Source organism: Anabrus simplex, chromosome 5 (assembly GCF_040414725.1).
Source record: "Anabrus simplex isolate iqAnaSimp1 chromosome 5, ASM4041472v1, whole genome shotgun sequence".
Taxonomy (NCBI): Eukaryota; Metazoa; Arthropoda; class Insecta; order Orthoptera; family Tettigoniidae; genus Anabrus; species Anabrus simplex.
Genome location: NC_090269.1, coordinates 257,073,570 through 257,088,903, shown reverse-complemented (window position 1 = coordinate 257,088,903; position 15,334 = coordinate 257,073,570). Strand labels below are relative to the sequence as shown.

At 37.0% G+C, this 15,334-nt stretch overlaps 1 protein-coding gene across 2 annotated transcripts in view; it reads right to left on the bottom strand.

Moving 5' to 3' along the window:
* Dhx15 (DEAH-box helicase 15) overlaps positions 1 to 15,334 on the bottom strand; it is a 204,095-nt gene that overhangs the window by 91,167 nt on the left and 97,594 nt on the right. For both annotated transcript variants that reach the window (XM_067147359.2, XM_067147358.2), the window contains 2 exons: positions 9,909 to 10,163; positions 3,103 to 3,361 (listed from right to left, as the gene is read on the bottom strand). In XM_067147359.2, coding sequence (XP_067003460.1) covers positions 3,103 to 3,361; positions 9,909 to 10,163 — 514 coding nt within the window. The remainder of the gene's footprint in view (positions 1 to 3,102; positions 3,362 to 9,908; positions 10,164 to 15,334) is intronic.

Genomic DNA, 15,334 nt, shown 5'->3' with positions numbered 1-15,334 from the left:
GGGTTCGATTCGATTCAAGTCGAGAGTGAGCATCTGCTGTCCGTGTTGTCATAGCGTGACGTCATATGGCCGTGGCAGGCCCGCACATGTTCCGTGACACCAGACACACACCGCGAGCGCGCGAACGGTCTAACACAGGGTGCAACTTGCGCGGAGACTGGAGGGTTCTAACCACGGGCTGCTTTGAGCGGACGTTTTCTATCTCAAGGGGCTCTAAAATCTGAACTGTTTAAGCGGAAAATATATTTACAACAGAACATTTTAAACGGGAAAAATATACATATATCTTAATGCAACTGATCAAGGGACCAAGAATATCAACACTTCTTAGGCGGGAAAACATCTTATGCGGAACTTCTTAACCGAGTTTCACTGTATGTACACACGATTGTACTAATTGGTACACTAAAATCACAAGTCTTACAGACTGTAATTATATATATATATATATATATGCATGATGTTCTATTCAAGTGTCAGCAGTATTAGAATCCTCATTTCAATAATTACAATTCACTACAGTCTAGTTCAGCCCTTATTTCTAAGTAAACAACTGCTGTCAACCATGTTATTTACATACTCATTGCAAAAACATGTTCTCCTAATGTTTGTTTACAGAAGTCGGAGTCATGAGTTGACAGGTATTATCGATCGACAATGACAGCCCCTTCAAATGCCAACGAGAGTTCACTCATGCACGCAGCAAGGAACTGATACGGAAGATTATACAGTAAAACCTCGTTAATTCGAAATCGTTGGGACTAAAAAATCGGACTTTGAATTACGTGATTTCGAATTAACCGCCAATTCGCAATTCAGAAGTACCAACCCTTGCCGCGTTACGAAATATTCTAAGCCCGTTACTGCATGCAGATAACCTTGATTCACAGTTTATACCTTTCAAATGCCATGAAAAAAGAACTATTTCCAAAATGAATCCAAAAAGGTGCATTTACAGTATTCAAATAATGCACTTGCATATCTAACTGGCAAATACAACCTCACGCAACGAAAGAAAGAAAAAAAAGCACGATTCAAAGACGAGTAGAAATCTATGCTGGCTCCCATGTGCAAGTGCTTTATTCATTGGAGTACTATACTGTATGCATTTTAGATGTCTTGTATTTACACAGAAAGTACCCGATGCCCTTAAAATCAAACTTTCCTATGACTATCCTTGTACGAATTCCCGCCATGGCACTTTTCTCGTACTTCAGAAATGTAAACACTTGCCGCGTCACAAAGTATTCTAAGACCCATTAATACATGCAAACATCTCGATTCACAGTTTAAACCTTTCCAATGCCATAGAAAAACTATTTCCGAAATGTATCCAACAAGATGCATTTACAATGTTCAAATAATGCACTTGGATAAATCACTGACGAACATAACCTCACGCAACGAAAGAAAAAAAATCACACAATTCAAAGACGAGGATAAATTATGCTGGTTCCCCTGTACAAATGCATTATTTTTTGGATATCTGTACTGTTTGCATTTTTCGATGCTTTGTACTAGCATGGAAAGTGCCCGACGCCCTTAAAACGTAGCTTATCGAACTTTTCTATGACGAGGGGATAAAGTTTCTCGCTTCCATGTGCAATGCAATTGCAACGCTCTACAATGACCCCCATCCCCGACCCTTGTACGATTCCCCGGCTGGCACTATCTCCTTTAAAACCATAAGACCGTTTGGGCTCGCATTAAAATAAAGCAATACAGTTTCATCGGCAATGAGAGTATTGTTCGGTGCCTACGAATTTATTATATGAGCCACGCTTTTTCGTCAACTGTCGGCATCGCCAGTGTTCGCGCATTCTGTTTTCCCGCACACTGCCTGTTGCGTGATATTACGGCATTCCTGAAAAGGTTGAATACAAAATAATTCCGATTTCATTCAACTTGGCAATCATGAAGCGCACTGTAGACCCACCGAAGTGAGTAAGTGCGGAAAGCTACCCCTCCACGTTCCGGAACACGCGTTCTATTATGAAGCGGATAAATTTTGAGTTGAAATTACTCTGTAATATACTATTGTTTTAAAATGTAAAGGCAGTTTCGAATTAAAATTTGAATTTCGGTAATGGGGCCGACATTGTAGTTCGAATTACGAATTATCCGTATTTCGAATTAAACAATTTAAATAACATGCAAAACTGTATCTCATGTTTCCGGGAACGAGAGCTTCTTCGAATTACGTGGGATTTTGAATTAACCGATTTCGAATTATCGAGGTTCTACTGTAATGGTCTGGCCTCCGGAGAGGCCTGGTGCAGGTCTTTTGGGTTGACGCAGTACAGGTGACCTGTGCATCTGTGAGAGCAAGGCCCTACGTAAGATTAAATCTAATGCCGAAGATGTCAAACACCCAGCCCCCAAGCCATAGGAATTAACTAATGAAATTTAAAATCCCTGGTACGACTGAGAATCGAACCTGGGACTCCTTTTACCAAAGGCCAGCACGCTAACCAATTAGCCATGGAGGCAGACGATAAGGAAGATGATCAATCACAACCAACATATACTGTATGCTGGAGTGATTAATGTCTATAAAGGCAAAATTAATGTGCCCAAATTTGCTCGTAATAACAGGTGAACAAGCGAAAGGGTTCTCATAACAGAAGGTTTTTTTTCCAGATTTATGCAGGAATTTCTGAGGGGCATAAAAAAATTAACATTACAACAGGGTTCTTGCTACATTGGACTTCTACTGTACTACAACAGCTGCGGTCGGATTGATATGGAAGTCGTCCGACATCTTACTTAAGCGCTACGCACCCGCACTACAAATTCCTCTTCTGCCTTACATTATCCTTAGTAAGCTTATAACATCTGTTTTTGTAGGTATTCAAGTCCATAACTATAAAGAATAGAAATAAATACTAAAAAATGTTAATGTTTCCTTATGCCAAAGGTCGGTTTTACCCTAATGCAAATTCCAGTATATCAATATAAAATTTTCTCCTCTGAAATAATTTTTGGAGCTTAAGCAGGTTTACACTAAATTAAAGTCACGCAAATTTGGGGTTATACTGTATATTTCTAGAAATAGAAAATATAGAACAGTTCATTTTCCCTACCACAAAAAAAATATTTTACCTGGTGGATCCATGAAATCGAAGTGCACCAAATCATCAATGCCCAATTTTTTCAACTGAAGTACAACAGAACCAAGATTTGATCTCAGAATTTCAGGATATGTATTATCTTGCATTTCCTGTTTGAAAGCCTTCTCCGTGTACAACCGAAAACATTTCCCAGGCCTTGTACGGCCAGCTCGGCCTGCTCGTTGTTGTGCAGATGCTTTACTGATTGGAGATACCAGAAGGGATTCCACTCTAATACGTGGATTGTAAACCTGAAAATTGAAGTCAACAATTGCATAACTGAAAGAATAATAAATCACATAAACGAGTCTTGAGAGACTAATTCTTTAAAAGGTTGTATTTTAACACTATATAAATAAGGAATTCTAGAATTAGAAAAAGAGCCCGAAAGAAGAAGAAAACAAATTGTAAGATATACTTCTTGCTTTATTTGGTAAGAATTTTCTTGGAAGGAAAATTTTTAGTAAAGCTCTTCCATGATTTCATTTGATCTGTCAACATACAGGATACCAAAATACAGCCACACTGATCCCACAGATTCAACAAGGATGGTGCCATCTCTACATCCCTCCTCAATGAGTCACTGATTTGAGATTGAAATTGTAATGCATTTCTTTCCTACTCTATGAGTTACTGGCATTGCTAAGTTATGAAAAATTGATAATAAATAATAATTATGTTATTGGCTTTGTAATGGGACAAAATTTCAACTCCACACCAAGTCAGTTTCTGCATTTATGTTAATATTAACGGCTAGTTATGGATCAGGTATTGTTTTTTTGTTCTTTTTTTGCTAGTTGTTTTTTACGTCGCACCGACACAGATAGGTCTAATACCAATATAAATGGTCCGTTATTGGACATTATAAATTTTCCAGCTAACTCATTCCTGGTTGCCAGTGTTTCGCCCTTGTGTGCTAGGCTGGGCTCATCAGTTGGTACCTAGCACACCTACCAAGACGCTGGCTAGTGCATACCATGCAGGCCACTGCATAGGCTAATTGTAGCCACCAGCAGTGCCAATGCACTATGAGAGACTTTGTCCCATTATCAAAAATTGATGCCTGCTTGGCCATCAGATGATATAGATGGTGATTCCCATAGGGAATCTGAAATATTGGAATGAGTTAGCTGGAAAATTTATAATGTCCAATAACGGACCATTTATATTGGTATTATAAATTTACTCATTCAGAACAAATATTTCAGATTCCCTATGGGAATCAACATCTATATCACAGATAGGTCTTACGGCGACGATGGGACAGGTAAGGGCTAGGAGTGGGAAGGAAGCAGCCGTGGCCTTAATTAAGGTACAGCCCCAGCATTTGCCTGGTGTGAAAATGGGAAACCACGGAAAACCATTTTCAGGGCTGCCGACAGTGGGGTTCGAACCTACTATCTCCCGAATACTGGATACTGGCCGCACTTAAGCGAGTGCAGCTATCGAGCTCGGTAGGTATTGTTTTGCATTGTCAGAATTGCGTATTACATTGTCAGCATACTGTGTGTATTTGTTGATGTAGGTGAGTCATTGTTTGCACGTTGTAAGAATTCTATGTTGGACTGGTGGCATTGTTTCTGAAAAGTGGGATATCTTGGTAAACAAGCGAACTATATAGAGAGAGTTGTGCAAGATTTTGGTGCCTGTAAACGAAGTGGGTCTCTGACAGTTCTCAAGGCCTCAGTGCGCCAAACTTGTGTCATTATTTCAAATGGTGTCCCACTTGTGATAAACATGGAATATTGGAAATAAGCTAGTACAGAGATATGTGATTTGTAGAAATTTTTCTTTATGGCTGGTTTGATGGAACAGAGGTATAGTTGGTGTTGTATGGTGGGGTTGTTGAGATCGGGTTGTCCTGCTTGAAGTGTGTGTTGTTCGGCCATGTTGTATGCTGGTGTATCACTGCTGGAGATTGGTCTCATCTATGTATGTCCTGCTGAGAAGCACCGCAGGATTAGAGAGCATTAATTGCTTTCTACACTAAATGTTATACCCTATGAAGTGCTATGCCAAAACATTGCTGTAATTCAATGCGAGTAAGAGTTCAATATAAAAAAAGGAACCAAGTACTTGAAACCTAAGTTTTCAGAGAGTTTGGCCATGGTAGCATTCCAATTGTAATGGTGGTTTTTAAATAAATTTGTTTGAAACTTTTACATTCTGTACTCCAATATGGCTATCATAATGAGACTCATAACATGTAATATAACAGCCAACCAGGCAAATATGAAAAACTGATATCTTAATCTTAAAGTCAAGGTCCACAAAATCTCCAGAGATATCTATTTTTTAAAAAGAATGTTTGAAGCTTGAATTAATTCCAAAGTTTTTAAGATGCTTACAAAGAAAAAAACATTCCTTCTTATAATCTACAAAATACTCAGAAAAGAGTTAATGATATTTGGTTGAGGTAAAAGAAAAGAATGTGAAGTATTGGAATGGTGATTTTTTAATAAATTTGTCTGAAACTTTTACACCTGTAGATATCCATAAATGCGGTAAACTTTCCTGTTATTTATTTTTAATCTTCCCATCGTGGAGCTTCTGGCACTATGTGGGCACTTAATAGCATACCTAACCTTAACAATGCAATCCCTCTTATCTCATTTACAGCTGTTTAGGTAAATCCTGATGTGATAAATGTGGACAACAAGCATGAAATATCCTTAAAAATAAGTGTTTGGATTTTGATAGCTGCACTTATGCAAAGAACGCTTCCAGTCACTATGTATCACATTCGGAAGTACAACTCTTAACATGCTAGTCATCACCTGGTGGTTTGGCACGCTTTCTGCAGCACGTCTTTATTCGGAAGGGGTGGTTTCTGCTACACATACGCAAACTTTCCAGAAACCATTTGGAAATAGATTCTCACTGACTGGATTCTATAGTTGGGAACGAAATTATTTTTAAAACTTTCAAGAAGATGGGACCTCGAATGCTCTCGATGCATGGCTAACGAGATGGCAGTGAAGACGACGTCATTTGGAATGACGACATGCCAGTGGCAGGGAAGTTGTGATACAAATTCTTATAATTTTGTTAAGTAGCACCTATTCAATACAATAATAATGTAATAAAAACTTACATATTTATTAATTTGTTTATATGGTACATGTCATATGACAATAAAATTATGTCTAAGTTAAAACATATTTGTCTAAAATCTATCTAACATTTTATTGACAAAACTCATCTGGTGAACATCCTTTAAAATTATTTTAAAAACCTTTTGAGATCTGGCTAATTGTATTGATTCACTATTGCTCGACTTGTATGATTGTCGTTGAAGCTTCGTTAACTATATTAACAAATTTTCTACAGTTGATAATTGCCTATGTTATGAACATTTAACTTGTTCTCGATGTTGCTGGAGTAACATTTGTACAAAATGTATTGGCATTAATCTTATGTCGTCAATACGAGTGTTCTCAAGAGGCTAGGAGTAACACTAGACAATTACGCAGCAGAAAGAAAAGTAAGTGACAATCCTTTCGATAAGAAGTTTATACAGAATTATAATCAAAACCATAAACATATATTTTTTATCTTTCATTACAGAAATACCAACAAGCCCAGTTTGGAACATATGAGAACCATTCAAATTCTACCTCACATTAGAAAGTTTTTATTCACCAACAAGTTTGTTCATAAACAATAACCTCGTACTGACAACATAAGATCAATGCCAATACATATTGTACAAATGTTACTCCAGCAACATTGAGAACAAGTTAAATGTTCATAACATAGGCAATTAACTGTAGAAAATTTAATATAGTTAACGAAGTTTCAACAACAAGCATATAAGTCAAGCAACATTGAATGAATAGAATTAGCCAGATCTCAAAAGGTTTTTAAAATAATTTTAAAGGATGTTCACCAGATGAGTTTTGTCAATAAAATGTTAGACTTAGATAGATTTTAGACAAATATGTTTTAACTTAAAGACATAATTTTATTGTTATATGACTTGTAAAATATTATAAGATTTGTCAATCAGGTTTACAAACATAATTTAATACAATAGAATAGATTCACGATCTTATATGACCTTAAGTAAATGACAATTGGCTGATGATCTCACGAAAAAGGAGCGAAACATGTACCATATTAACAACTTAATAAATATGCACGTTTTTATTACGTTATTATTGTACTGAATTGGTGGTATTTAACAAAATTATAAGAATTTGTATCACAAGTAGATCTTTAATATGGACAAAAAATGAAATTTATAACCTGCAAAGCAGGGAAGTTGGCGACACAAGACGTTAATTCAAATAAAAGGAGGGATTAGATTTACTCAGGACTCTGCTCAACTGACAGACGCAAATGACTAGCCATTAAGTTCTTTTCTATCAATATTGCATAATATGATAATACAATATACCCTTATCTCTTTTCTCTACGGAGTCTAGCATGAAGCAAGGTGAATTTTTGTAGCATGTTTTTACGATCGTATGCCCTTCTTGACGCAACTTAATCGGGGGAATTAACGAGATGAAACAAATGATGTGATATGAGTAACTAAAACTGACTATATTTACTTTATAGTAGGACTAAAAGTCATGTTCACCATTTGTCTTTTTACATTTAGAAATACTGCCTTCCAATGAAAATAACCAGTACAACTCAAATACATTCATAAGTTTGTTCAAGAATACTGTAGAATGTTTACATGTATAATATGTAGCTCCTTATAGCCTAGAAGCCATGTGTTCACTACACAAAATTTGAGGTTATCGCATATTGGAACCCCCTTACTTTTTTTGGCTGTAAAAGTGGAAGAAAAAAGCAGTCTAATACGCGAGTACATATGGCAATATGTTGACGAAGTTGAGTTTGAAGTTGTAGATATAATAATAAAAATGGTGTGGGAAGCAATTGGAACAGAAGATAAACCTGAAGGAAATCGAAATACAGTATATTGCACAGGACAGGGGATGCTCATTCAGGTACTGTCTCCTTTTAAAATATTAGGCCTACTTGTACAAAACATAATCATCAGTTTTAATCCTCCAGTTAATTCTGTTTTGGACTATGGACCTCTACTTAACTACACAACATTCCGACTAATGTCAGTTTATCTTCCAACCCCATTCAGTGAAAAATAGCTTATAATTTGTATGTCTGAGAGGCAGTATGATTTGCTATCTAAATATCTTCATCTGACAGATTCCGAAAATGAAATAAACTGGGGGATTTAGAGTAAAGTCCTGCTTTCTTTAAGAATAAACTATTTAGCATTAACTTGCACCATGTTGGATGCTTCTTGATGTATCAGTCAGAAATGGGGAGTTCCTTCGTGTAATTAGGTGATCTCATTGAATTATTTTAGAATACCTCTAGTGTATTTTCCCTTCTTACAAAATTTGAAACCAATATCTTGAGTGGATTTTACAAAATAAATTATTTAGTGAAGGTACTTCACAACTATACCTGCCGAACCCGTCCTGGGATATCCCGGCACTAAAAGCCATACGACATTTCATTTATAACTATACCTGACAGGCAAATTATTACTCTAGGTTTTGCGAGACAGTGAGTCAAAGATAGTCTGTAGAAAAGGGTTAATCAACAAGCAGGCTTCAAACCAGAATGATTGTGCGCAGACATAGTGCTGAACCTAACCAAGTATATTGAGGATGGATTTCAGAAGGACCTTAGTAACTGGTGCTGATTCTGTTGAGCTGACTGCCTGCTTACGATACGATCAACCACCAAGCTCTTTAAAATGAGGGAAGACTTCAAACTTACAAGAATTATTCTATGCTTGTTAATGAATAGACAGCTCAAAATGATGCTTCAAGGTAAAAAAAAAAAAAAAAAAAAAGTTGGAGGAACCAATGGAATAGTGTTATTGCACACATTCTCTTTAGTATATTTGTACACTAATGAACAACCTACTGAACTGAACACCAAATATTTTCTCTTTGCTGACTGTCTGTGTTTGAACCCAATCCAGATCATTTTGGGAAGTAGATTCCAAAATGCAGAACTGCCTTAATGTACTGTTCATAAATTAAAGGGACAATTATTTTCAGCTGAATCCTAAGAAAATACAGGTTACACTTTTCAATCTACGTAATCGTACTGCAAGTTACAAACTCCACATCAGCTGCGAAGGAGGTAACCCAAGTTCACCCCTGTTGTCAAATACCTTGGAGTTCAGCTTGTTTGGTCTTTTAGAGAACATTCTCATCCTGTCAGAATGAAGGTCAGAGCCAGGAGTAGTCTACAATGCATACTAACAGGGTTAAGCTGGGAAGCACACCCAGCAACAGTACGAACAACAGCCTTGGCAATTTTTTTCTCTATAGTTGAGCTCTAGTGTGGGTCAACTCTGTCCATTCCAAGAAAGTGGATACTGCTTTTAATGACAATTTCTGGCTGCCTCAAACTACTACACAACAAAAAGCTCTACCACACTTGTAGGATGGCTCCACCTTCAATCCAACAGCATGTAGCAGTTGAAATTGAGAAACTCATACAAGAGCTGGACAACAGTCATCCTCTCTATGGTCAAGAAATAGTACAACAGCATCTCAGGTCACAGAGTAGTTTCATTAATAACACCAGGGCAGCTCGTCACACCAAGCATTCCTCGCGATCAATACTGGCAGCAACAGTCCACGCTATCTGACTGGAAACAGCCAACAGAGGGAACTCCAGCAGGTACTGGTTTGCCGTTAATCAGCTTTCATTATACACCCCACATTACAGTATTTTAGATATCAAACATTCTACAAATACAACACTTCTCACAATAACAACTACTGAAGATCTCACCTTCTGCTTAGCAAATCCTGGGTCAATCACAAAAACCACTCCATCAATTGTAAGGGATGTCTCAGCAATGTTTGTCGAGACCACTACCTTACGTCCAATGGCACCATTGTGTTTGTTAGGTGGCGCAGGTTCAAAAATACGTTGCTGAAGATTAGGTGGGAGTGTTGAATACAATGGAATACATTTAAGCTCACCAACTTCCGGACCTAGATTGTCAATTTCCCGTTTGATTCGCTTGCAAGCCTCTTCAATTTCCTGAAAAGCAAAAATCATATTGCAGAGATAGTACACATATAATAAAGTTTCATAGCAAAGCAGTAAAACTAAAATATAACTAAAACAGGACTATGACATGACAAAGAAGTAACTGGATATTTCACATTTAAATCTAACTTGCTCAGAAAACATTCCAACAAGGGACACCATTGACCTCGCACGTTCTGCATCCATATAAAACTTAGCAGTTGCCTACTACCGCCACTAGGCATGTTGTATCTGCACTGACAAGTATAGCTGCAGTACAGGTGTGTCTCTTAGAGTGCTCAGTTGCGGGTTACACTAACATTTACACCATGAGGAGAATTAATCCCATGAATGTTGTCAAGCACAACCTGAATATGGAAACGCAATTGGAGTCAAGGATATAGAGCTGGCAAATATTATGTAGCATAATGCAGAAATATGAGCATGCCACAGAAATGCATTATATTACACTGGATATACTGATTTTGAATGAGAGAAAGAATTACATAAAATAAATTTCATGTCTAGTTATACTGATGTCAACTATCCCGTTACTTTGGAGATATAATTGTCCACCTTTTTCAATACAATCCGTGAATATTGATCATTAAGATATTAAACATGTTAAAGAGTACTACATGTTACATGTTTCGTCCCATAATTCGAGACATCTTCAGCTACATATAATGTGAGACTAATTGATACATGATTAAAATTAACCACAATCTACAAAATGAGTAGGGGAATTGTAGTCCCTTTATGATTTTTGACACACGGGTAACAACATGTGCTAATATTATTGTTATAAGGTGGTATTAACACACTGCACTTTTTGGTGATTTAAAATACACTGAAAAAATTAAAAAAACTACAACATAAATTTAATAAATAATTATGATCAAACCATATTAAAAAGCCTTACAGGCTATGTGATTTGGTGATACTTTGAAGGACTAAAATATTATACAATACACTATTTTTCTGTTCATTTTCATGAGAATTTAATTCTGATGTCAATAAATCTGGTCTTTGCATGTGGAAACAAATGTCATTCTTTAGATAAGCAACTGTCACACACTCACTCAACAGTACAGGAGATCTAAGAAAACTAATATGTTGCATTCACTGGAAAAGTATGCAATAAAATTAAAATATGTTTATCATATTATACCCAAATGTTGTATGAACACCACACTCAAGGGACTTTGCACCATTTCTTCATGATTTTACAGAGTCAGATTTTGAGCAGACTATTATACAATGCACTATTGTTCTGCTCATTTTCATGAGAATTTAATTCTGATGTCAATAAATCTGGTCTTTGCAGAATAACAGAGTGGCAGTTGGGAGCCAAGAGGGGTCTACATGCCCTCACGCAGGGAGTGCGGTTGCCCAAGACAAGAAAAGACAAACAGGGTAGACAAGGAAGGTTCATTAAAACTTTAAAATTTTGGTAAGCAGTCGCTAAAAAAGAGAATGCCCCAATAATGCCAACTTCAGGAAAACATTTTGAAAATGAATTCATTATCTCTGAATCCAGATATCTGAAATTTCAATAAAAGACCGACCTGAACAGTCATAAATGATCAAACCCGACAATACGCCAACCTTTTCTATCCTGAGGATACTGTCTAAGCAAATCACATTAACGGTCACCCTAAGGGAATTAACCGACATTTACAGCCAACATAGTGGGAATGGTCAGTGACCCCAGTAGCGCATCCCTAAATGAGTAAATTATGAAAAATTGTTTGATCGGATTCCGATCACAAATGAATGTTGGATCTTTGTCACCCAAGGGCTAGGATTTGAGACCCTCAGCGTAATTTTCTAACCACAGATGGCGGACCTCTTTTTCGTCATCAACCCCACTCTACATTATCTACGGATGTGGCCTTAGAAAGGAATAAATTGGTGGACAATGGTGCCTCACAGCCATTTTCAAGTTATCTTCCAGTCACAGAAATGTACCTCGAAAGTATCACTGTCTACCAGTCCACTTCATAGTTTAGGAAGTAACATGAGTACCAATTTCGGTATCTAAAGGACATGATCACTGAAATGAACTTTGCTTCGATTAGGAAAAATATTTTTAAGGACGCAGGAATTATATTCTTAGCCTCGGTGTAAGAACAGCACTTTATTTACAACCACACAATGTCCACTACTTTGAGCTGTGAATCAGGCTTAAATTAATTTGTGTGCCGGAAAGTTGTTGAACAGATTTTGTAGTAGGGTCAACAGTATACTAATAATTATTGCATTTAGTAGAGAGTCATTTCAGGCTCAGTGGACAGCTAAGTTTAACTATAAGAGCCAGGTAAACAGCATTCACCAGATGCCAGATAAGTGACCCTTTTTATACTAAGCACGTGAACATTGAAAAAGCTTGTAAAATAAAAAAATAAAAAAGGGATAGTTCGATGCAGGACACCCACAGTGTTGGTTATGAACGGGATCAATGCTTACTTTTATATTTCTTTCAGGAGTTATCCTGTGTAGTTAAATGAGTGCCTCAGATTGGGATGAATAATACTGTTTGCCTATGTGGGATATTCTGGAAGGTTACCATAGGGGGAAATTTGAGTTGTATTTGTGGAAACAGTGTCTTCTACAATATGATAAGGATAGGGAACTGAACTTGGGACCTGTTGGCAAGGGCACTACACTCATCTTTTATCTTATACCTTACTTAATGCATGTTAGTCACATAAGATCCTCCTCTGGGGCATTTTTGTTGCTGAGCTTGCAGGGGCATCAGTGAGTCCAGGGTCGAACCGAACATCATGTCTGAGCAGTCCACTATAAGCCATGTCATCAAAAGGTTTTGAACAGTGAAAACAGAGACTTAGCGAATAGGCTGGAATGAAAATCAGTCTGGGGTGGATTAATGAATGATTTGAGGAAAAGCTACATGCTTATGCTCATAAGAAGGAGAGTTGTATGTGTTGACCGGAGAAATGTGTCTGGCGCAAAACCAAGAGATAAATAACTACACGACGCCAAATACAGGGTAATGGTGACATTTGTAATGAGGATGAGTAAACTGATGTTTACTCGCAATGATGATGATGATAATAATAATATAATAATAATTATTATTATGATAAAAGGGCTTGCAAGTGATAAAAGAATTTGGTTAACTAGTGTGAATTTGTTCTCAGTCAGCTGAGGCCCATTACCCTCAAGACAGGAATGGTAAGTATTAGGAGGATCGTATACCTCCCATGGTGCCAGCAAGGGATGGGTCGGTTTGGAGGATTGCAAGCAATACACAGCAGTACCCAATAAAAACATACATGTACATCTTCCAAAACCACCCGAATAATTTACAATAGTTTTAATATTGAAAGCTCATTCCTAGGGAATTGAGCAAAAGAGCCACTCTTTATTTTCTAGCCCAAATATAGCCAATGGTGGACGAGTATGGAGGAGGGTCTTTGGCCATCTTGAAAGAATCCCGGTTCCCATTTGACGCACAGCCAAATACCAACCATGTTTTTTTTTGTTTTTTTACAAGAACTGTTTATATTTTTATCCACGTTGTGTCCTTTCAGAGATTGTGCATTTTATGTCCTATATTATTGTTTGTTCCCAATATTGTAATGTGGGTTCTGGTCCCGCATTGCTCAGCCATGACTTTATGCATGGGCTGATTCTTTTTTGCCTGGGGGAGTTCGATTTGTGTAATTACTCACGTTACTGTGAGGGTAGGATTTGAATTTCGTATGCTGATCTCATTCAACTTAGTTTTCAATGTGTTAATGCATGTGCCCAATACAGGGAGTAATTTTCGACGTCTGAGTTTTGATCAGTTATCATTGCAACAAATCAGAGTCGTATGGCTCAGCGAACAAAAGGGATCTTATCTGTAGCACAAATACTATGCATAACCACGCATTTACAACCACAGATTATTTACCTTTTCGCAAGGAAAGAATGGCCTAATTTTGGAGCCAAGAGCTCAGTGTTACATGTATTTTTCAAGTTGAGGATTTTCTTTATGTTAACCTGCGTACTTAAGGACTGAACGCACATTGTATCTTGAAGCAACCAGAGACTTAATGACAAGGAAGGGTGTAATAAATTTTTAAATACATTTGCACTTGTTTATAAAAGACTGATTACATGAGAAAAAAAAAAAAACAACCACATAGGAAATCTCCTCGTAGTGCGGTGGTGGTGGTGATTTTTGTTTTTAAGAGGAAGTACATTTTTTTATTATTTTAGGTTGCACCAACACAGATAGGTCTTATGGCGATGATGGGATAGGAAAGACCTAGAAATGGGAAGGAAGCGACCGTGGCCTTAAGGCGACACTCCGGAGATAAAAATAAAAATTTTGGTCATTTTGGCAATTTTTTTAATGCTTGAAATTGAAAGGATTGAGTTTCTTATTTATTGTCACAAAGTTATTTTGTTGAATTCAAACAATTTATCACTTTAATATTGCATTGTTTGAGTAGACTCAACTATTTTTTGAACTGCTCACCGAAACCATAAGCTATGATAAATTTGCGTACCCCTTGAGATGAACCGCGTACCCTCAGTGCTACCACACATTGAATAACAATGATTTAGACAATACAGTTGGCAGCCTGATTTCGAGATCACGATCCACCGATATGAATGGTAGCTTGGGATTGGCTGGATCAGGACTGAACACATGCAAACAAACTTCACAAACTCAAAACCAACAAACAATTTTCATCTTACAATGTGATGTCACTTTATTTCAAAACTTGCTCTGTATTTACAAAATTACACATGCGTGATATTATAAGCTACTAGCCGGCCCTCAAAACTTCTGTACCCTTCACACGAAAGATAGGCTACAAACTCAAACATAGCGCGGCCCAAACGGTGTCACGATTCACTACACGTTTACAAAAGGCTTGTCTACAACAGCGCATTTGATAGTAATAATAACAATGACAACAATAACGAGCACTCGAATGAGTATTAAGATTCAGTGGATTTCACGCTTTGCTGTATTCACTGTTGATAAACTTAACCATAATAGGTATTATATTTGATCCTGTATCGACCTATCTAAATCTATTAAAGAAACTATTTTAAAATAGTTTTAGGTTGGGTCCACCTTGTCAATAAACTTTTAATGATTGAAAATAATTTTTTCTATCATACATGTTTCAGGAACAATATGCATTGCTTTCATCTCT